The 21,152-nt window shown below is 42.5% G+C and overlaps 1 protein-coding gene across 1 annotated transcript in view; it reads right to left on the bottom strand.

Moving 5' to 3' along the window:
- dock2 (dedicator of cytokinesis 2) overlaps positions 1-21,152 on the bottom strand; it is an 85,495-nt gene that overhangs the window by 10,462 nt on the left and 53,881 nt on the right. Inside the window, exons 27-35 of the mRNA XM_084549633.1 lie at positions 4,924-5,022; positions 4,741-4,835; positions 3,848-3,926; positions 3,591-3,691; positions 3,231-3,289; positions 2,804-2,952; positions 2,342-2,427; positions 1,944-2,100; positions 98-138 (exon numbers count right to left, since the gene is read on the bottom strand). Of these exons, the coding sequence (XP_084405759.1) occupies positions 98-138; positions 1,944-2,100; positions 2,342-2,427; positions 2,804-2,952; positions 3,231-3,289; positions 3,591-3,691; positions 3,848-3,926; positions 4,741-4,835; positions 4,924-5,022 (866 nt within the window). The remainder of the gene's footprint in view (positions 1-97; positions 139-1,943; positions 2,101-2,341; positions 2,428-2,803; positions 2,953-3,230; positions 3,290-3,590; positions 3,692-3,847; positions 3,927-4,740; positions 4,836-4,923; positions 5,023-21,152) is intronic.

Genomic DNA, 21,152 nt, shown 5'->3' with positions numbered 1-21,152 from the left:
GACACACATATACGCACACACGCGAGCGCGCACACACACACACTCATGCAACACAGACATGTGGCATCTCAACATGTCAAATTTAGCATGTGAATACCTGATATACATCCCCTCACGATTGATGTCCTTGTAAAAGTTCTGCAAAAACAGAAATTAGAGGTTGAGTTAGTTGTGTTAGTGTCAGTGGTGTGCGTGTGTGTGCGTGTGGGGCAGAGAAAGAACACTGCAGTGACTGTAAGTGTTTAATTTTGTATTTGTGTGTTTGTCCAAACGGCTGGACGTGTCCGTTGTGCGCGCTTCCCTGTACACGTCTGACTGCCAGTGTGTGTACTGTGTGGGTATGTGTGCACACGCATTTGTTAGTTAAACCGCACAAAGTCCCAGTTTAATGAAGTTTAATGACATCTACAAAGAACAGAGGAGTGGAACGAATTGATGTAATCCCACCTCCCATAACCAGCACAAACGAACACACACACGCAATCACAAATTTGAAAAAAAAAAAAAAAAAAAAGCTTAATTAGCCAAATGCATACTGCATGGATATTTATAATGACTCTGGTTTTATTTTTCAGTTTCACTGATGCAGTCTGCATAGCTGCAGACAACCTATCCAACAACCCAACAAACAGTACACCCACAGCATATTTTTCAATGTATCTTTACGAACGCGGAATGAGTTAAAAAAAAAAAAAAAAAACCCTAGCAATGTATCTATACCATATATATCGCAGTTATATCAGCAACACAGCATGCTCCTGAGAGCAGCTGAAACTGAACATGAATGCACATGTGCCTGTTGAACTAGAAAGAATTTAAGTGGAGGTTAGCAGAGGCCATGGTAGGATGAGTGTTGTGTACTTTTGAATATGCACAAGCTTATTTGTTGAAAATGCATCCGCCCGAGGTAGCACAACAGATATGCATGTGATTATGGTGAAAGTAAAAGTTACTCGGGGGGGGGGGGGGGGGGGTTGGGTGGATATTAGAGTGCACTGGTGCCTGCTAGCCTGCAGAAAGATTTATTTCAGCTGGCCAAACGACTAAAAAAGAATAGCTAATGGGCAGCTGCAACAGGCTCCGAGCTACGCACCTCTGCCATGTGCCAGCATGTCAGAAATGTTTTTAAAACAGATGAATCTTCCGGGGAAAATGAAGACCGAGCTAGGAGGAGGAACCATGCCATGTAATCTGCTCTGGCGACAGTCATCTGGTTGGTAGATGGGGCCTCTTACTAAACAGAATACCGTGGGGAAGAATCTGATTGGGATATCGCATATTAGAAGGGATGTGGAACAGACAAGAACTGATGCAACCCACTGCAAACAGTTGGAGGCCAGACACAAAGCGGAATCCTTTTTCTTTAGATCAATCTGTACATAAATTAAATGTGGGAAAAAAAAGAATAGAAAGACCTTGGCATGGGAGACGGACACATAATTGGTGTTTTGCAACAACATCAATAACATCAGTCGGTTAAACTCGTTTGGTGAAGGCGAGATTCCTGACTGAGATCTGTACGGAGCAAACTCATCTTTAGACATTAGTCCTTCAATTACTAATTAGTTTATGAACATGCGTGCTGGTGTATGTATATCTGGAATTAGCAAGACTTTTCTGTGTTGTTCGATATTGCGGCGAGGTTAGAATCAATATATGCAAATCCATGATCGCACATGTGAGAGACTTGAAAAAGATTCAGCAGGCATCAGTGAAACATGAGGACAGCAAAAAAATATGAAATTCTTGAAAGGCTCACAACTATTTAGTGAAATTCCAGTCGCCTACCTCCATTGGTTGCTACCCTTTCAGGAATGCCACTTGAGCACACTTCACACATAGGAGGTGACATATGGACATTATTATACCCACGATACTTTCAAAAGCAGTTGCAAGGGCCACTCCGCCAGGCGACTGCTGATTTCAAAGAAGGCTGGACTTACCAGGAGATTTACAGTGCAGCTCATGCGGTTGTTGCGGCTGTCATCGCTCATCACGGTGCGGTAGTCAAGGAGACGAATGAGGAGTCCCTTCACTAAGGAGACGAAGTGCTGCACCTGTGGCCTCAGAGCGGACTTCTCGGCAGCACAGTCCAGCAAGCTGGCAGACAAGCATCCACAAGTTAATCATCAGAGATGCCTGAGAGGACTGCGCCTTGTTTTTCAATTCTGTGAGTTCTGTGCATTAATGTGCTGCTGAGAGTTAGATTCTTGTGGGTAAGCAGGAAATTCACTGTAACATATTCAGTGACTGCACAACACAGTCAAGGAAGCACCATATAAGAACTTGAAGCTTTTCTGCAACACGTTATAAGTCGGTATATTCTAATACTCAGGCATACATGGTCTCCAGCAGCTGCATGTATTGTTCATCCCCTCCTCCGCCCTCCACCTCATGATCCAGCTTCAGAATGATCTCATTCTCGAACTGCAGAAGAGAACAGAGACAGAGGGAGAGAGGAAGCACAGAAGAGGACAAGGGGGAGATGTAGAAGCAACAGAGAAGAGCAATAGAAGAAGAAATCAATTATGCAGGAATAATTAAGGTGTCTCTTTTACTTTTATGTGCAGCGTCACAGGAAATCAATGCAGGAGGACAGTAAGTGTGCATCAGTGTTTCTGCATGAGTGTGGATATATATGATGTTTTGCACACATCCACAAATGCAAATGTGATATGTCCTACTGTTTTTTTTTAAAGGCACCTTGCCACTGCTCTTCATTTCAGCTTAATTTTCTGGATGCACCATGACCCAGATGATCTTCACATACACAGTCCTGTGTGTTTGTCGCACATGTATGTACCTTGTGGAAGTTTCCACACAGGGTGTGTTCACAGGTGATCATGTCAAAGAAGATGGGAATAGTGGCCCTTCTCAGCTCCTCCTCAGGGATCAAGGTCATCTCCAAGATGGGACCCACCATGCCGGGGATGAAGTAGATCTTGTGACTGCCTGTAAGACATGCGGACACATACTTATGTACAAACGTAATCTATGTAAAAGGTAAACTTTTCACCACCTGCTTCCGTTCACTCTCAGTTAGCTACACAGACTTCAAACTCTGCTTCTTATCTTCGGAAAATACTTTTCTATACTTTCTCTGACAACCAATGAATATTATGAAATTTATTGAGTGATATGTTAATGTCAACAGGGTGTGGAAAGATGCTGATACTGTGAACCTTGCAGTATGGGAGGAAAAACGACGTCATACTTAGAGATTTTCTTACCTAGTTTGTACCAGATGTCGCGTATAGCAAAGCCAATGAGAATTCTCATATCTCCATATCTGAAACAAAGTGTGAAAGGAAGAAAGAGAGGAAAATCAGCCGCCACAAAGAATGACTTAATCAATACTTATTTTAAGCTTCTGAAACAAAACAACCTAATGGGAAAGGTGGTGGTAAACTACTCTGCCCTAACATGAATTAAATTGAATGTCTGCCTCCAGGTAACGCAAGGCTTTAATAGGTGGTGGGAGTGTAAGCAGTAAGTGCAGGCTCCAAAACAGATCACAAATCACTGAGTGTTTCATTAGTGCAGGGAGAGTAAGGGAGGTAAGTAAGGAAATGAAATGTCTCTTCTCTCACTTGGCCTGAATCTTGGTCCTCTTGGTTGGCGAGAAATGCTGAAGCTGCAGAGACTCCTGGGTAATAAAAGCCACCGCCAAGTGGAAGTAGTTATTCCACAACTAGACAGCGAGGTTCGGCGAGGGAGAGAGAGAGGATATGAGGAGAAAGAAATGTTTAGAGCCATGTAAAAAAAAAAAAAAAAAAAAAACTGGCAAAACACAGATGCTGTCAATCAGAGCAAAAGCTTTGAAACGACTGCACGTGAAAACTCTTACCTGTACTTCAAAGTCATCGTTGTTGAGGAACTTTTTGTTCATTGTGTCGGCATAGGTGTTGATGGCTCTCAAGAACACTCTAGCGAACGGAAATAAGCACATATTGTATGAATACAAGCAAAAATGTAGCACTAGATCAAGTGAAATGGATACTAAATTATGCAAAAACTTTCACATGATGCTTCTTGATTGGTGCTGAATTAATAATCATTTAAAAACGAGGTAAGAGAAAAACACTTCCTAAGAGTAATAGAAGAAGAATACAACCTATTTGTTGTTCACCAAAGAGCTTTGACAGCTACACCAGCCCACAGAGGCTGTAATATTACTTCAGATTCAAACCTGCTGTCAAAGTGATTGATCGTGATAGGAACTTAACACAGTGTGCACGTGTATCAGTAAAATATGACTTTTTGCATTTCTGAAGTTAAGTAGCAAACTGCTCCCAGTCTCTCTCTGCTCCAACGGCGTCTATCTATCATCATCATCCCGAGCCAAATGCCATTCACTCTTATTCCCCTCTTTCTCTATATATATCTGCATATCTCTACCCTAAGCCCAGTCTTCAGACTCTTTATCAACCTGTCCTTTTCACAGCTTTAGCCTCCCCTCTGGCATACATAAAAAACACACCAATAACTTTCACTCCATGCGCACTCACACGCAGACACATTTGTCACATCAGCCGTTTTCATCATTGCAGCCTTGATCCCAGCTTTACTATCTCACTGTCCTCTACGTGTGGTCTGAGCAGATGATCAAGACATTGTGGACGTTAACAGTCTTCTAAAATGCTCGGCCAAGCCTCACGTGCCCAATAGCCGGCCATACTGGAGCAGGTCAAGTCTTCAAACCTTTGTTCTCTGTGTGTCGTCATGCATATGACACTGTACCTGTTCTGTACCATGATCATGGCCATCCAGTCAGAGGGATACACATGTTTCCCAATCAGGTCCTTGAAGAGCAGGAAGGACTCCATCAGGAAGTCCTGCAGTAAAAGAACAAAGGATGCTTTTAAGTATAACTACATCTTCATGCAGTACAGAACATCTGCAGGTGTTCGTGTGCGTACTTACTACAAGATCACGGCTTCCGGTGAAGGTTTCTATGTACCGAGCATAGTGACGATCATGCATCTGACTGAGGATAGCTGTCATGCAGGCGACAACCCGAGACTACAGAAGTAAAGTTTGAGAGAGAGTGTGTGTGTGTGTGTGTGTGTGAGACAGAGAAAGGGAGAGAGGAGAAAGAATGCATCATTACTTTTTGGGCACTGTGCAGCTGCTCTTTAACGGAGGGCTATACATCTAAAGCCAAAGACATTTTAGACCTCTTAAGGTAATTTGTTGCTGCTACATCTAAAGCTGGCTAAAGAGGGTTTCAAGGAAGCCCTCAGACCAGTCATTTGGTAACACTGTATATTATACACAATCACAATATCAGTCCAAACAGCATCGACAGTATCACATAACGCTAATAGGACCTGGAAAAATATTGTAGGGCCCAGAGCAACAAAAAAAACCATCAGTTCTTGAGTTGTTTTTATGCTGTGTGGGTCCACAAGTAATTTCCGCAATGTTATTCGAAAATAAGCACAACGTCTATAAACATAACCTTTGCATATTATATTCAGTTTGCATATAACATGTTATACTTATATAGTTTACAAGAGACTCTGAATTGATAGGAATGACTTGCTCAGTCACAACAATAAAAAAGAAGCTTTCAGAAACGTAAACAATATGGTGGACTGCGTGAAAAGAAGTTTTTTTTCCCCAGAAAAAATGTTTCATTTGATTTAAAGTTTTGAGAAAAGAACAGAAGACAAATCATCTTTACATTTATGAGACAACTCAAATGCCCAGTTCGGTTGGTTAAAAAAAAAAAAAAAAAAAAGGTGACTTCTAATTGGAACCTGTTCAATGATGTGACAATGCAACACAAAGAGACTAGTGATAAGAGGTATTAGAGATAGAAGATAAAACGGAGTCAGAAGAGACATTGGAGGTGGAGGAAGGAGCAAACAAAGCTTCATGACTATGAAAATAAGGCAGGCATGAGAGACATGAAAGAGGCAAGCCAAAAAAAAAAAGAAAGTTTTAAATCTGTGTGAAAACTACTTATGGAGAGAAAAACTCTCTGGGCAGGATTAAAGAGCGATATTTTTTGAAAAATCAAGCGTAGATCTTTCCATAACCTCAAGCTGAGAGGGGCAGCGGTCAAAGAAGGTGAAGAAAACAGAGAAGGACGAATGCTGAGCTGCAAGAACCTGAAGCTAACTCCATAAAACACAGTTTGCACACATTCCGCACAATGCCATTCCAGAGAAAGTTGACAGGTTAGTTCACTAATCAAGTCAATTTCAGGCCATCAGTCAGGTCTTCTGTCTCAGTCACTTTGCTGTGTGAACGGTCCTGTCCTTATTATAGAATAATTTATTCTCTTGATCCCATTAAATCACCTATGGAGAACCAGTAATGGAATATGTAAACCGAAAACATAAACTGACCCCTTTCTTTTGTCATTTCCTCCCTCAATTTTCTATATTATCCTTTGTTGAAAACAACGAGGCATTGTGTCAATGTCCTGTGTGGACCAGTGTGGACCAGCATGTCTTACTTCATGCCTTTGTTCGTTTTGTTCTTCTACATGAATAACTTCTGAATCTGCTGCATTCCATTGTTGAAGTCGACATGACATTCTCATACCTGTTAAAGAAACACAGCAGAAGTACATTTCTGCAGCCAGGAAAGGAAAAGACACGAGAGAGAGAGAGAGAGATGAAGGATGACGGGCGACTAATTGGAGATGGAAGATGAATGACATCTGATCAAAACGAGCAGGGTGTGTTAGTGCTTGATGGGAAAAGCTACTTTTTTCATTCCGCTATGCAAAAATAACACATTTCCAAATGTTTTTAGTCGCACATAAAGACGTGACTGCGGATGAGTGCTCTATGTTCTCGGATTTCTGTGCGCGTTTGAGCTCAACGCGTAACCACCCCCATCTTCCGCCCAACTTTCTGCAGTGAAGTGACACCAGAGACCCCGTCAGCACACTCCCTTCTTTAATCTCACTTCCCCTCTTTCTTACTTCTCTCTTCCCACTCACGTTCCCCCCGTAAAGGTGCCTGGAGAAGCATTTAGTGTGAGACCAAGGTAACAAATAAACACTGGAAGAAACCGTAAAATTAAACATGTTCATCCTGTCTTTAAATAAAGCCTTATAAACTTCTGTTATTGAAAGTTAACTTGAGTATGGAAAGCCCCTGTTATCCACCGGTGTCCTGATATCAACACTACCAGGCAGCGCAATTAACTTTTTTTTCTGTATTCCTTCTTTGCCTGAGTGCAGCGACTGATCAGTAATAGGATTAAGAACACACACAGGCGCACACAGAATACTCTATAGCTCAGTACCCTCTGGTTTCATATGTGTGGAGTTTTTTTCAGTGTGTGTGAGTGATTTGAAGAGGAAGTGTAGGTCACGTGTAATATTGCCCTACTTCACTGTAATTGGTGTTCTCAGAGGACCAATGCTCTCAATCTCCTTTAACACCAACAGAAATGCTCTAAGGGCCAAAAATCCAACCATCAGCTGTTTGTTTCCTCACATATAAATGTGTTTCATCAACACATTGCATGGCACGCAAAGGCATATGGTAGTTGCATCTGGCTTGTGTATATTAATAAAACTGCTTCTACAGTGTGGATGAGAGGTAGAGAGTGAGAGAGGGATAGGGGGAGAGAGGGAGAGAGAGAGAGAGAGAGCTCAGGGCTTGTTGAGGCAAAAGCCTTACACAACAGTAAAGAGATTACTGACAAAACAGGACACAGATGCTGGTGAGGTTTGGGATTTCTCTCCTTCCCTCCTCCCTGCTTCACCCCCCTCCCCTGTTTCTCCATCCGTTCTCTCACTCTGGCCACTCTCATTTATAATCTATTAACAGCTGTAATTTCCGAGATGCTTCGAAATGACAGCCGCCTGAAAAAACACCTGCGTGATATGAAATTAGTCTAAAGCCTTGCCGCTGTGAGGACCATAAAAGCTGTCCATTAAAGGGCAGGTCCATTACTTTTTTTGTTGTTGTTGTTTTCAATGTCATAGTTTAGCTTCCCAATAGTATTCAGAACGTTAAAGTTTTGGTTGTAGTAAATACGTTTTATCATCAGAATTGTATTTCCCTAAGCCCTTCTAAAATGTTTTACCACATGATGACGTTGCTACATACAAGCAAAGCCTGCATAGTGCCTTCTCATACTGAGCCGAGACTTTGCCTTGTGCCAAATTACTTTGATAGTGGATAGAACTAAGTTGTATAATGGCAGTGGGTGACTGCCGGATGCAGTGAGCACAAGCAACGGAGGCTTTTCCTAGGACTGGAGGACATGGAGCACTCAAGGGCTTCCATCCGTGTTTGCATTAGGCACTTCACCAAGTGCGCCTTCTTCACTAACTGGACGCCAGTCAAAACAGCAATCCAAGCTAACACTTTTGTGAGAATCAGGAATAAACGTAGATGGACACAAACTCGAGGCGAAAGGTCACTGAGATAACAAAATCGCTATAAAAGAAAACGTGCAAAACCCTGAGAAGCAGCGGTTTGCAAACATCCTTGCCCACCGTCGTGCCGATAACGTGTTGTGTGATGCTGGTAATGTGGTTGGCAGAAACAGACACACTTACCGGCTGACTCACTGACATTCAAGAGTGATATTTGAATTGGTCGCTCAATCATCCCTTCCAGCAACCAAAGTAAACGGGGAAAAGAAGAATCCTGACAAGATTGTGGCTGCTGTTATAGGCATAGATTGTTAGCAGTTCCTTGCTGGCCCATTCCAACCAAAATGTTCACAATATGTGGGAGTAAATGGAAACCAATGAAACTATTTTCATTTAATGTAAAATAGGTTTGTAGATTTGCTCTTTAATTGACAACAGCGCAAAATGGAAGTAAACTTCGGAAATGTCATTATAAAAAGAAAAAGAAAAAAATAAGGAAACTAGGGGAATTCTTTGGTTTTGTAGCAGCGTTATCTGAAGGCGTCGGCAGAGAAAGCGACGCAGTCAAGTAGAAGAAGTAGAAGTTACGACTCAAAAAACAAAACAAAAAAGACACCGATAAAACACATTGAGATAATGTGTTTCTTGCTACCATGAGAAGATTCTGATCAAAGCGAGGGTGCATTCAGTTGTTCATAATGCGAGCTTTTGGTTTTATTAAAGAAAGACTGAAACTTACATAAACTCACTTGATATTATTACATTTCTATTCTCAGCTTAAAGTTCATTATCCCTTTGAGATACCCAGCAGGATAAACAGAAACATGACTAATGCTATTAAATATAATTAACATATCTTTAGTTTTTAATCAAGACAGAGCAATAAGGCACTAACTGTGAGAGCCCTCATTCAAAGAGCCAAAGTGTGAGTGTTTAATCTAAATTAACATGAATAAATGTTTCTGACATTGATTAAACTGCCGATCCACAGTATGGAACAAAGCAATCCGCTCGGCACACATTGACGATTTTGGCATCTGCGCGTATATTCCCACCTATTAAGTCGCAATTACCTGAGCCTGTTCGGAGGACTAGTAGATAAACAGAGAGACAGGAAGTTACTACGTAGCAAAACAGAACCAAACACAGGAATAAACGAGTTTCAATTCAAAGCAGAGGGCAAAAGATAACAGCAATCCATTCAAATGATTCCACATCAGCTGCATTGATTCCTTTATTTCACAGCACTTCATTTAGGTCTGTGTGCTCTCCTGCACCTTTTTCGGTTTTTCTCGCCCTCTGTCATTACGCCGCTCTCAGCTGTGATTTTTCATCATTTTTTAAAATAGAACATCCAAAGAACACAGTCTCAGGAAGCCTGCAGCGCAGCTCACCGCACCACCCCAAACACGTGTTTATCTCTGACCCTCCGTCCATTACACACAAATACGCACACACATAGGTGTTTTTCCTCCAAACACCCATGGGCTGAGGTGAAAAGTAGAGAGGGGATGAAAGAGAGAGATTGATTGTGCAGGGGTGTAATTAGAGGTGTGTCAGGGTGTTGGGTGGCTGTGTTTTTTTTTTTTTTTCAGAGAAAGATGTGGGATATGGTGTTTATCTGAATGCACGGGTGGTAGCAATGTGTGTGTGTGTGTGTATGGACATGTAGAGAAGAGAAGAGAAGAGAAGAGAAGAGAAGAGAAGAGAAGAGAAGAGAAGAGAAGAGAAGAGAAGAGAAGAGAAGAGGATGCAATAAAACAAAATATTTACAGGCTGAAAAAGGGGAGATTAGCTCCCTGTTTCTCTGATCATTTCACACTCTGTAATCTTTCTTTATCTCCTCCTCATCACATATTCCACTCCAAAATCACAACTACTTTGGCACAGCTGCCTCACGTATGTTCTTGCGCACATGTGCATTCGTCTTCCCCTGCTTATGTAACTTGCACGAACACTTTTACCCCGTCGCGCGCGTGCTGTGCACACACAGACGCACCATTTTGCTCGTCTCACCAGAGGTCAATTGAAACACAACGCAAGGTGAGTCAACCACTTTGCTGTGGCGCATACATCATCAGTTATTTTCAGATGGGGGTGGCGTCAGGAGGGACATTCACGTGGACGCTGCATTCAGGGACCGTCCGGGGAACACACAGCAACCTCACAGGTTTTTAAAAACATTTTATTCAAAGCCCCTTTCTAAACTAAATATACGACTAAACAGAAAATGTAAACCTAAAACTTGTAAAACTGGTAAAATATCATCATCTGTCCCGACGCACGACAAATGAGGAAATTAATTTGCCATGCTAAAAAGACAAAGCTTTCATGATTAAGCATAATTAAAACCTGATGTCATGGTGTTTAATCTTGCTTTCTTTTCAAATTATCTAGTTTAGCAAGTGGAAGGAAAGCAGAGTCATCCTCCACTAGTGCAAATAGGAACAGAGAAAGTAAGACAGTAAGTTCAAATGAGGATCGGTGATGAGGCAGTCAAATACGGAGGATGTGAAATAATGACAAAATAAGGAGGAGGAATGGTGCAAAGAGGCTGAAGTGGGGCAGAGAGGGCAGAGGGCAGTGGCTAAACAGCTCAAAGAGTCCAGAGAGGTGAAGCAGCCAGGGAGGGAAGGCAGCAGAACAAAACAGAGAGAGCGGGAGCGCATGCAAGGCAGTAGTAGACTGAGTTCACACAGAAAAGCTAAGATATAAATAAAGCGGGTGATAGAAGTGTGCGCTTCCGTGTATGCAAGCGTGCATGTTTGTTTGTGTCCTGGCTCGACTCCCGGGCGCAGGCCCTTTCGGTGCTGCCAAACTATCACTGGGTCTACCAACACGCCAGGGTCAATGTAGGCACATGCACATTTATAGACTCTAAAAGCAGGGCACGGCAAAGGGATTGGCCAATAAAAAAGACAGAACCGGGAGAAACAGTGAGTCAAAGAATGACACAACGGATGACTTCACAGACTGATGGCATTATGAGAAACACTTGAGAGTTTAAGAGAGAATCATAGCAGGTATAAATAGAGATCGATCAGGGAAAAGCAGGGAGAGAGAGAGAGAGAGAGAGAGACTGAGAGAGCGAGAGTGAGAGAGAGAGCGCGAGAGAGGGAGGGAGGATCAGTGAGCTCCGCCAGCATGCGAGGATCAGCAGCGACAGAATGAGACAGAGAGATAGAGAGCGGTAAAGAGTCGGAGGGGAGCGCTACTGAGGACTAAAGGACTACCAGATACGAGAGAGACTCACCAAGGAGGAAAAGAAGCATGCGGACCAAAGAGGAGATAAAGAAAAGGTAAGTAGCCGAGACAACAAGAGCAAAGACATTTGTTAGAAAACATTATGGAGTGTGTGTATAGGGGAGTGATAGCCTGAAAGCCCTACAATGTTTTCTTCTTGGTCTTCTTCTTACTCTATTAATACCCTCTGAGGACTGTTTCCAGCCAGATACCCCGAGGCTAGTACTTTATCTTTTGAAGAAGTTCATTCAAGATTTAAGACAATGGTCAGGATTTTGAATAGAGGTAGCCTGGGATTGCATGGAAGCAGACACCAGAGAGGTAACTGGTATACTAGACAGCATCCATAGGTTAAACCTCTGGACTATGTAAATGAAGAAAAAAATACAAAAACAACCCTGCTTCCTGCTTGGGGTGGACGTCTTGTGTCCTACAGATTTGCTGCTTTGACAAAAACTGTCTGCTTCAGGAAGGCCGTTTACTGAGTAGCAGCTGTACCTTTTTTTTTTTTTTTTTTTAAGGAAAGTAGTGTGATAACAGGATCAAAATCAAGCATGGCGACACTGTATATATGTATGTGTGTGTGTGTGTATATGTGTGTGTGTGTGGCAGGTGAGTAATCCCTGCCATCTGTCACAGCAGGATGTGATGCAAATGAATAAGTCTATGTGCGTCTGCGCACCGTACGTGTTAATGCTTTTGCCATGAAATATTAATTACAACTCCCGCTTTTAACAAGGATTCAAATCTTTCGGACAGCGTATGCGTACGTGTGTCTGTTGCCCGGCGGCTATTAAAAGCCTCTGAACCAATCATCGGGGCAGCTAGTGTAGATTTAATATGGGATTATACTGCAATAACCCTTCTCTTATACACTAATGCCGTCCCCATGCATCTGTGCATGCGTATGGATGTGTGTGTGCGGAGAGAGCGAGAGAATAACCGAATGTGTGTGCAGGGCTCTCCAACTAAGACAGCGTGGATATGTTTGACCCCTGCACTTAACATTTATATAACCTCATCAGTCAGTTAAGAATATAATTTAAAATGACAGTCTGTGCATATGCGCAAGTGTGTGCTTAATGTGTGTCTGTGTTTGTGTGTCAAGATACCAACCAGGAGCCTCTTCCCCTGGCATGGACACATCAACAAGTGCTCTGAGAACTGAACAGAGCAGAGCATGTGCCTTCATTTGTCTCATTTTATTGGCTATTCTTTTTTATTTTATTGGCTATTCTGCTGTGTTTTCGGAGCAACAAGTTTTCCAGTCAGATACTTTTTCACAGATATCTAAAGAATATAATATAGAGAGTATTACTATATGTAGTTAGGGGAACAAACGTATTAATTCAATGGCAAACCTGTCTTGTGTGGTAGATGTTTTGTGGCTATTGGCACAGTGTGACGGGTGGGATTTTGAGGTCTGGCGTGGTTAACTGTTCTGTTGTGCAAGCCAGAAAAGTCTATTTTCTGAATGACATTTAAATCCAGAGTTTGCTGATATTCTGACGAACCCATTCTTCCTTCTTTTCCTGTGCCACTAACTGCTGCACAACCTCAAAACAGAATATTTTCCACCCACACACTTAACAGTTGGCAAGGTGTTCTTTTCATCAAATGCTGTTATTTATTTATTTATTTATTTTCCTTCAAACATGCCTTTGGTGATTGCGGCTCAAAACAGCTCAGTTTGAATCACCTGAAATTAGTCTGCCTTATTCAGACGTTGCTTTGCATACTCGAGACGTTAACTTTCGGGCTGAGGCTGAAGGCACGGTTTCCTCCTGGTCCCTCTTTCAATGCTGCGCGGTGGACTGGTGCACCTCCGCTCAAGTGTCAGCTAAACCTTCCTGCAGGTTTTTGCTGTCATACGGGGCTTTGGTTTTCCTTTGTGCTCAGCAGATGTGCAGTTTCGTCTGCGAGTTTTCTTGTTCTAACAGATTTCATCTTTTTGTTTTGTAGTGCATTTTGGACTGTGAGAACTGTAAGCTTGCAGCGCTTTAATATCTTTTTTCTTTTAGGCTTTCCCTGCTTTGTAGACATCGATTAGCTCTGTTTTCAAATCCATTTTCAGATCCTCAGTCGGTTGCTCAGACGAGCCCGTTGGTAAGCTTTGAAAGTAAGAGAATGAATCAAGCTCTGGAATCCAAAGGACCATTCTCTCTCTGATAAATCAATTAAACTAATGAAGAACTGAAACTTTACCAGTGGAACTTTCACACATGCAGAAATGAAAGTAATTTGTCCATGGGAGCCCAAATGTATACATACAATAGTATAATAAGCTTGTTGGGGTTATTAGCGATGCACCAGAATATGCTAAGTGCATTTCTCTGAAGGAATAGTGCAGATCTATAATACTGTTGCAGGGATTCATTAAAGTACAAATCTTTCCTAAAGATTCCAAGATCTTTGTCAAGAACGTGCTTTACTAATTCAGACCAGATACACACTTCTTTGGTGTAGCATTTTAAAATTTAATTTTAAAACTTGTTTACATGTTTAGCAACAAATGGATGCAAATGAATGATGCACACACTCTGGGAAAAACCGCAGCACAGAAAAAGATCATTTGAAAGCCGCCTGATGCAAATTACAGACCAGATAAACCTTATCAATAGGTTATGACATTGCCCTGCACTGACTTTCATTACATTCCTTCTCTCCAGAGAGTGACAGATAATGGAGAGAAAGAGATATAAAGGTTACCGACAGGAAGACAGGAAGAAGAATCCAAGGAAAGGATTTGTGTGTGCGTGCGAGCGTGCGCGTGCAAGCGCGCATGTCAGTGACACTTCAGCTGCTCTGCTAACCAGACAGTCTGCGAACAAGTGATGAGAAAGAGATGAGATGCGGCGAAAGACGAAAGAAACAGAAAGTGAGAAGGGCAGGGAGATGGATGAGAGAGTGGGAGAGAGGGCAGCAGGGGCAACAGGATGGAGAGACGCGAGGAGGAGAAATAGATTGGGGGGGTTAATGATGGAGAGATCGGAAGGGGTGCGCAGACAGGATGAGTGATATGGCAGAGAAGAGGGGAGAGATGAGGAGGAGTAATCAGGTGAAAAGGCAGGACAAAGAGATAAGGTGACAGGGAGGAAAGGCAAAAGACAGAGAGCGGCGCAGCACACGGTAAGAGCAAAAATGCAAATCTCGGACGACACCACGCCCTATTAGTTACACTGATAAGATGTTTGTGTGGTCGTGTATCTAAAGCACCTTTAGACTCAGGCACTTTGTTTTCCACTTTATCACGTTTATATCTTCTTATTAAAGACTTGGCTGCAAATATCTCATAAATACCCAGTTTTACATTGGTTTCTCTGCTCTACTGCTCAGGCAACAAACATTCCTATAGACAACAGCCAAACAGATGAATTAAGCTGCCAGATGGAACGTCAATAATGTGCTCTTTGTCAATACTTCACCACTTTCCTTGTCACGCGTACTTAACTGGTTGCAGGTCTAAACCGTAAACTAAACAGATGAGGGTTTTCTGACTGGAACGGGACGCTGCTTTGAATTATTACCTATTCATCATCTCATAAACAAGCAGAACGGGAGAAACAGGCTGCAGACTTTAAACAAACCCCATAGTTATGAGTTGGATTTCCAGTTTTTAAAGTTCCTGCCATCACACTTCTTGATTGGGGTTGCAAAGTATCGAGCCTTAGACAGGTTTTAACAAGTGCAGAATCATTACTTCACATGGGTGGGAGTGCAAATGAATGTGAAAATTTATTTATATCAGAAATGTCTCTCTCTCTATCCTCCCTGCCTCTACTGCAGGGAATTCCTTCTGGGGAACAACATCCAGCACTCTCCATTGACAATGCTCCCGCGCGCAAAATGGCAGAACAGACTCACGCCTTTGAGCCTTGCTTTACAATTAGCGGCATTGTGTGCGGCGTGCGAGTGAGCATTGTCAGAGGGTGCTTTAGATGAAAGTACGGGCTAGTCCACCTCACAGGTCTCTGATTAATTTATTTTCTGCTTTTGTCTAATTTATGCATCGCGGGTTCCAAGCATGCACAAGCAAACACGACAAAGCACAAAAACACAAAGGAGTTTGCCTAACATAAAATTATCACAAACATGCAGAACAGAAGGATCTGCAGAGGGCAGATACTTTCTATTATTCTACTGTTTACAGAAATTGTTGGGTTTTGAGTGTGCGTGTCTATGAATTAGCTTCTCATGTTGCATGTTTGTTTGAGAGGAACAACTACTATAGCTTGCACTAAGTATCTTAAAGAGACACTCGAACCTCCTATTATCACACCTTTACGTAAATTACTCTTTTCTGGGCTGGATAAGAACATCTGGCTTTGTGGTTTCTGGCTCTTCAATTTAATTGCTGATAAAATTGCACTGTCCCCGAACAATACAATTAAAATGCACAACAGAACAGGACTCCTGAAACAGCCAAGCAGGTCACCTGGTTATTTTAATGATCATTACTGGATTTGCCTCTCTGGATGAGGTGCAGGGATTAATGTTACCCTCAAGAAAAGGTTAAAGAGGTGACCAATTATTGCAATAAAATCAAAAAGAGACACTTTACGCAGTATATAAATGAGGGAGGCCTGTATCTGCAATGCAAGCATGCACATTCTGACACAATATCAACTACAACCTGAAATAAACCAAATGACCTCTGGTACATCGAGTTAATCTTTGCAACTAATATTTACACAGAACTAGACCATTTTCTGTGTGTGTGTGTGTGTGTTTATCAGACACACATATAGAGACCTTGAACGTACAGCCGGAGCCACAAAGAGCGATCATCCTGCCACAGATGGCCCCCACAGAGCCCTGATCTCAACATGATGTCCGTCTGGGATTACACGAAGAGACAGAAGCCACTGACATGAACTAAATCCAAAGAAGAACTGTGTCAAGAATTGAGATGCTTGTAGCAGCCTACCTGCCAGGGAATTCACGCAACTGATTTTTATATAAAAGTAACTTATAATTAAATATATCGGTGGTAACATTTGCAAAGTAGCCTAATACGCTTTTTTTTCTTCTTTTTTTTTAATTTAACATTGAAATTAAAAGATACTTGCGATTAATTTTTTGAAAGCGTGTGGGAAGAATTCAATAATCCGTTTGTTGTACCGGTAGTGAGCTGATAAGTCCGACGGACCTGTCTGACAGCCACCGATTATATCAGCAGTCCCTTTCAATAATGAATCCCCTCAAAAAGTAAGCAGAGGGAAGGTCTCACTAATTAGCTCACACTATTAGTTAGGATATTATTGCGGCTTCCTGTTTTTACAGATACCCCTCACAAATGTCTGTAGCTTTCTTGAACTTAAGTCAAATTTTGTGCATTTCTGTTGTCCAACACTGCAAAAACTTACTTGACCAAAGTAAACAGCTGTTTGCTTTGAACCCAGACAAGACCGACTGCACTACCCAAAATGCAGTGTGTGCCCTGTCTCAAAGGGCCAATGAAGTGCTGTGTTTGTTCTGTTCTGGCGGTGAGTGGGTGAGAGATAGTAACTGAAAGAAGCAGTGTGATTACGGAGCAGTAAAGCGAGTCTCGGCCTGCCTAAAACCAACACACACACACACATACACAACCCGTCCATCGGCGGTTGAAAAATGAGGCTCACCTTGAAGCGACAGGGGACTCGATTCACTGGAGCATTCAGTGCTCCGTTACCACTGCAAAGGCGTGGGCGCGCGCTCATTCCCGCACACATGTGCACACGTACACGCATGCAGGCGCATGGGGCCTTGCCGAGACTGCCTGCGTTGCAGACAATTCTTGAAACAGCCGAGAACCCAGCAACTGGTAAATTAAACTCATTGCATGTATAAACAGATTTCATAAAAAGCTGTTCCCTGTCAAGAAACTCCCTGTGGTGTTTAAATGCCGTGTGCGTTTGTGCGTGTGTGTGTTTTTGTTCGTTTGCACGGTGACAGATGCTCAAGCACACTTGCAGTGCGTATTGATTACTGGCAAGCAATGTGTGCGGCTGCACAGATCTTTTTCCTCCTCTCTTCTGATGTCTGTTTCTTTATGCATCTCTCCCCCCTGCTCTTCTCTCTTTATTCTTTAATAAACCCTATCAACTCTATGACACTCTTACTGTAGGAAAATAGGCCTTTACATCTCTTCCTCTGACACACACAGAAGTGCATGCTCATGCACCGCTTTCATCTTGTCCACAATTCTTCTCCTTCATCTCTCCCTCGTCCCTCCGCCACCTTTCGGCACCTCACCGCGTTGCCGTCTCTCCCGCTCTCCTCTTTAGTTGTACCCCCGTCATTCCCCTGCTGACATCGTTTCCTCCCCTTCTCCTCCCCGTTCATTTTGCACTACCAGAGGTGCAATGTGGGCGAGAGAGTAAGATTAAATGTAGAGACAGAGGGACCTGAGACACACGACACACAGCTAATCAAGGACAGCATGGCAGAGATGGAAAAGGGGGTGGCGAGTGAAAAAGTGCTACAACAAACACAGGTAATGATGAAAGAGCGACAGGAAGATAGTGGGAGGGAGAGAGAGAGAGAGAGAGAGAGAGAGAGAGAGAGAGAGAGAGAGAGAGAGAGAGAGAGAGAGATAGAGAGAGGAGGATGTTCAGTAAGTAAAAGGGCTGAGGCAGGCTAGAGTGTGAAACTGATTTCTGAGGATATGGTGTCACTTTTTGCCTGTCAGCCTGCAGGTCAGGGGTGAAGAGTTGAGACAGACCCACACACACACATACAAATGCAGAGAGTATGACTGCAGGGAGTGCGAGAGAAAGGGGGGACTTTGATGCAGCAGGTGCTCTGCTATCTGCTGCGACTGCTGATGGAAAGACAAATGGTTGGAAATGGGCCGCAGTGAAATTACCTTCAATTTACTTAGTCTGAATTCCAAGGCAAATTGCGTGACTGCTCATATTCACACTCAAATGCGCACACCGGTACATCTGCACACATGCCTGCAGTCCATACTCCGCCTGTTGAACACACAAAAGTGTGCTAGATCTCTCATTCTGGCTCTCCCTCATCATCATCTGTAATTTGTTTTCGCAAACACCACATTGTTTCCTTATCCACCAGCGGCTGCGGCATGCTTCGTGGATAGAAAAGAAAAACCACAAAAATCTGGAAGGAAAGGTGAACCGTAGGTCAAAACCTCTGTGGTCTACTCCAGGATGAGGATTTTCACAGTTAGCATGGTAACCAATCTTAAACTGCCTGCGCTGTCAATTATCTCTGACCCCTGCCAGCTTGCAGGGAACAGAGAAGCACTTGAGTGGCGGCAGGCTGTCATGATATTCATATTAATTGGAGCAAAATGCCACTGACGCAGAAATCATTTGATCTTTAATGGCTTACGTAAAAACATTATATTTAAAAGCGCCACCGCCATTAAAGCTCTAAAGCCAAGCAGCTGAGCGATAAGTACCCAGCACTGTGTGTGGCTTTTGTTGTTCTCTCCGATACGCACAAAAAAAGTTGCAGATGCGGGACGCAGACTGAACACAGTCTAAATTTAAACTGTTCTCAATTCTGCTCCGCAGCTCATTGACAGGCCCACCAGCATAATAAAGTGCATTCATTCAGTTTTAATATTTAATGGACTCAAATGAAAACCGAAATTCCAACACGCCTGACAATATTAATAGCAGTTGCCGTCAGGGAAAATAAATTAAGGGGTTAAAGCGTCATTTTTTTATTCCGCCGATGATGTCAAAACAGCATGGGACATCACGCTTCAAAATGACTGGCTATAGGTCATGACAGACCATTGGTATGTGTGAATGCGTGCGTGGCTGTGATTCTGAATACTTATGAACTATTAGAGCAGCGGTCAGGCTCATCCCTGTCAGACTGAGTTACCTTTCTCTTGGCGAGACTACTGACAGGAAGGACTTCTAAAACTTCATGAAAGCTGATATCTGATTATGTTTTCCATTTTTTTTAGAGATAAGATTCCCTGTTTTTTTTTGTCACAAATCACTTGGGCTCTTAAACTAATAGGTGATCATAGCCATACTTTGTTAATTTAGAAAATATTGGACTCTTGACTGTATACAAGAAGCATCTGTGCAGTGATGTTGCACCAGCTGGCATAAAAGAAGCTCTTCTCTTTTCTGAGTGCGAGCGAGTGGCCCAGCTGGTTTAACATCACACGCGCTGACTGCAGTGTAGAGGCAAGGCTGTTAAGAAGATAGGAGAAAAAAAAAAAAGAAATATAGACGAAGGCATAAAGAAAATTTCGGTCCACAGCGAGACACCTTGTCCAGGCCTGTTTTTATGGTCAGATTATCTCATTTTACCAGCAGCATTGGTGGCTTCTTGTGTGTCACAGAGGGATCAGGGACGGGGAGGGTACTTTCTGATTTAAATGAAGATGGACGGAAAGAAATTTGCTAAAATAGCTGACCTGCATGCGCAACATTTTAAAATATATCGACGCTTGAATTCCGTGCAGCCACACAACCAGCGCACTCCAATTACTCTTAAGAGCCAAATGACTGTGGTTACGCAATCCCATTAGCTTAAATGGAAACTAATATTTAACTTGACAAATAGAACTCCAGAAACTTTCCCGTGCTCTTAAACACTGTACAAATTGCATATGTATATTTAAGTAACCCTGATTTACTTTCCTTTTTCTTTGATGTACCGTGCCAATATTTTCTGCTGCAATGGCTCAATTTCCTGCAAGGGAAAAATCTAATATAATAATATCTTATCCCAGTTTGATCAGTTAATCACAGTGTCAAAGTGCAACGCTAAAGTACTCCAAGTCAATTCTCAGCGTTCTGAAGTGATTGAGATCAAATGGCTAATTGTGTTCCCCTGCCAAAAAAAATGAATAAATCAATTTTGATGTAGCAAGAATACACAATTAGATAAGGCTCCATAATCTAGTCATGCATTTGAAATAAATGTGCTGTGCCCCAGAAACAATAAAAAATCCATTAGCACTGACTTTAACCTTCCGACTACCAGGAAAATCCCCACCCCTTCACATTCGGTATCTCTGAAAAGCCCTAAATGTCCTCTGTAGGTAGCAAAAGGAGTTAATTCAGTAGTATGCAGTGGGTGGGAGATATTCAGATTTACAAATGTCCTCCACAGAGGACAAATTTGAACTACTGGTAGTCAGGAGGTGAAGGCAACATGCCTGTCTAGACCGCTGAAAAACACAGGACAAAGAGGACAGACAGGAATAATGTTGCAGAGCCTATCCTGATGCCAACTCATCAGACAGAATTCCAAGCTCCTTCAGTGACGAATGTCAACACATGATGCATCATCAGTTTTCATACTACTGTGGGAGGGAAACATAACATCATTTTAAATTAGTCATCACACCGCCGACAGCTCCACAGCTGTGTGTGTAACTAAGTTATGCAGACATATGCTTTTATCCTTAAGACACTTCTAAACCTTGCAGTTCCTTCATCTGCCAGTGTAATAAGAACTTGATAGACTTCTATCGATCTGGTCAGTGTGTGCATTCGGTTGAGGTCAAAGCTTTTATACGGAGCTTTACGTGCCTAATGTCTGTGTCTTCTTGCCGCGATCACTTATTACCAGCCTCTCT

The sequence above is a fragment of the Chelon labrosus genome, assembly GCF_963514085.1.
Source record: "Chelon labrosus genome assembly, chromosome: 8".
Taxonomy (NCBI): Eukaryota; Metazoa; Chordata; class Actinopteri; order Mugiliformes; family Mugilidae; genus Chelon; species Chelon labrosus.
This window is presented reverse-complemented; position numbering and strand designations above follow the sequence as displayed.